Source organism: Engraulis encrasicolus, chromosome 15 (assembly GCF_034702125.1).
Source record: "Engraulis encrasicolus isolate BLACKSEA-1 chromosome 15, IST_EnEncr_1.0, whole genome shotgun sequence".
NCBI classification, from domain to species: domain Eukaryota; kingdom Metazoa; phylum Chordata; class Actinopteri; order Clupeiformes; family Engraulidae; genus Engraulis; species Engraulis encrasicolus.
Window position 1 is genome coordinate 50,527,569 of NC_085871.1, and position 2,500 is coordinate 50,530,068.

At 45.1% G+C, this 2,500-nt stretch overlaps 1 protein-coding gene across 1 annotated transcript in view; it reads right to left on the minus strand.

Moving 5' to 3' along the window:
- cfap54 (cilia and flagella associated protein 54) overlaps positions 1–2,500 on the minus strand; it is a 126,096-nt gene that overhangs the window by 99,277 nt on the left and 24,319 nt on the right. Inside the window, exon 21 of the mRNA XM_063217797.1 lies at positions 1–7. This exon is cut by the window's left edge and continues 109 nt beyond it. Coding sequence (XP_063073867.1) covers positions 1–7 — 7 coding nt within the window. The remainder of the gene's footprint in view (positions 8–2,500) is intronic.

Consider the following 2,500-nt stretch of genomic DNA (forward strand, 5'->3'; position numbering starts at 1 on the left):
ACACACTCTACACCAGGCACACACACACACACACACACACACACACACACACACACACACACACACACACACACACACACACACACACACACACACACACACACACACACACACACACACACACACACACACACACACACACACACACACACACACACACACACACACATGGAAATACACAAACAACCCTCAAGCACTTAACAAATGAACACAGAAGACAGATATACAGTACATTTACCAGTATTTAAATACGTGGCACCCTTGCTGGAGAGAATTACTGTTCTATTTAGCAGTCCGTTGGGGCAGAGTTTTCACTTGACAGGCAGGCAGACAGGCAGGCAGACAGGCAGGCAGCTTTCCCAATTAACCTCGTCAGACCCTTCCCGAAGCCCACCCTGCACCCCACTCTCCACCCCCCACCTCTCTTTTCTACCTCCCACCCTGCACCCTCTCTCCCTCATCATTGCCCTCTCCCTCTCTCTCTCTTCTTCAACTTCAACCCCTCACTCTCTCCCTTACCTTCCACCCCTTGCCCTCTCTTTTTTTCAACTTCAACCCCTGACTCTCTCCCTTACCTTCCAGCTTCCGCCCTCTCTCTTTCTTGTTTTCCACTCCTCCCTCTCTTCTCTACCTACCACCTCTTGCCCTGTCTTCTCTCTCTTGCCTTTCTTCTCTTCCTTCCACTCCTCATGGTCTCTCCCTCTCTCGTCCACCTTTCACCCCTAGCCTTCCCTCTCTAATTAAAGACCAGAAGAGGAGTGGACTGGGGAATTCCACAGTGTGTGTGTGTGTGTGTGTGTGTGTGTGTGTGTGTGTGTGTGTGTGTGTGTGTGTGTGTGTGTGTGTGTGCCCTAGTTTTGCCCACCGTATCACATAGTGTGTGTGTGTGTGTGTGTGTGTGTGTGTGTGTGTGTGTGTGTGTGTGTGTGTGTGTGTGTGTGTGTGTGTGTGTGTGCCCTAGTTTTGCCCACCGTATCACATAATGTGTGTGTGTGTGTGTGTGTGTGTGTGTGTGTGTGTGTGTGTGTGTGTGTGTGTGTGTGTGTGTGTGTGTGTGTGTGTGTGTGTGTGTGTGTGTGTGTGTGCCCTAGTTTTGCCCACCGTATCATATAGTGTAAGTGTGTGTGTGTGTGTGTGCCCTAGTTGCCATGCCCACCACATCCCATAATATCCCTGTGGAGTTGCCACGGGTCACACAGGAAATGGGGCCAGGCGCTCAAGAGATTCATTTTGTTTTAAACATACACAAGTCTTCAGGTAGAATCTCTTATTTTAATCATACAGTTTTTAATCACAGGTTTTAATCACAGTAGCCACTGGTGGAGACATTCTCCAGTTAACCTCAGACTTCTGTTGTTAAATTTCGGCTTCAATACACTTTTTCATACAAGCCTTGTGTGCGCCTCCTTTTTTCCATTATCTTGAGTGCTTACTGAGAGCTAGGCATGCTGCAGCGAACATGTCTGCATAGAGAAACAGGTGATTTGGAGATACAATATTTTATTTCAATCACACATTGGGACTGTACCTCTTGAGATACAATCTTTTATTTTAATCACAAATAGCCCTTCTGAGTGCTAGGCATGTGTCTGCATAGTGGAACAGGGGGGAAGATACAATCTTCTATTTTAATCACCTGTTGGGAAATGCGCCTCAGAGAGATAGGAGAGTATATACATAATGTAAAGGATGGAGTGGTTTTGAGATCAAATCTTTTATTTTAATCCCAAACCTGCACTTCTGAGAGCAGGGCATATATTATGCTATGCATATAGCGCAATAGAAGGGATGCAGGGGTTTTGAGATATAATCTTTTATTTTAATCAAGCGTTGGGACTGTACCTCTGAGTGAATACGGTATCTTCATAGTGGAAGGGGAGGGAAGGAGTGTCTTTAAGATGCAATCTTTTTTATTCTATTTTATTTAATCCATCCAGCCAGCTGGACAGCCAGTCCACAGGACATTGGCATAGTGTAACGATAGGGACACATACACGCGAATTTGCAAACTTTGGCTGCGTCCCATTACTACCACTTCCACTTCCACTTGAACTTCACCTCGTTTGGAGTGAAATTAAAAAGCGAGTCATTCCCTCGAGAATAAAGATAAGTCGAATTTTCCCCTACAGATTGGGACAGACTTCAGGTGGTGACGTAGAGCTACTCAAGTACACATTTTCATAAAAGATCTTCCTCCAATATGCCTGCTGTTCCATTAAATTATATTTATTTACGCAGCAAATACGAATGGACCGTTTGTAATTTTCAACAGGAAAGGTGTGAGGGAGTTTCCGGATCCAGTCCACTCCCATTGTTTACACTTACAGCCAGGGAAGAAGCCACTCGTGTTGTGCCCCTATGGGACAAGACACTGCATTTATCAATAAATCGTTCACAAGCACACTGTAAATCTGCATTTGCTGGTGTTTTTGTAAACAAGGAATATAATCTGCATTTATTCGTGAGTCATTTCTCAAATGCAAGGTAAGCTACTAGCCAA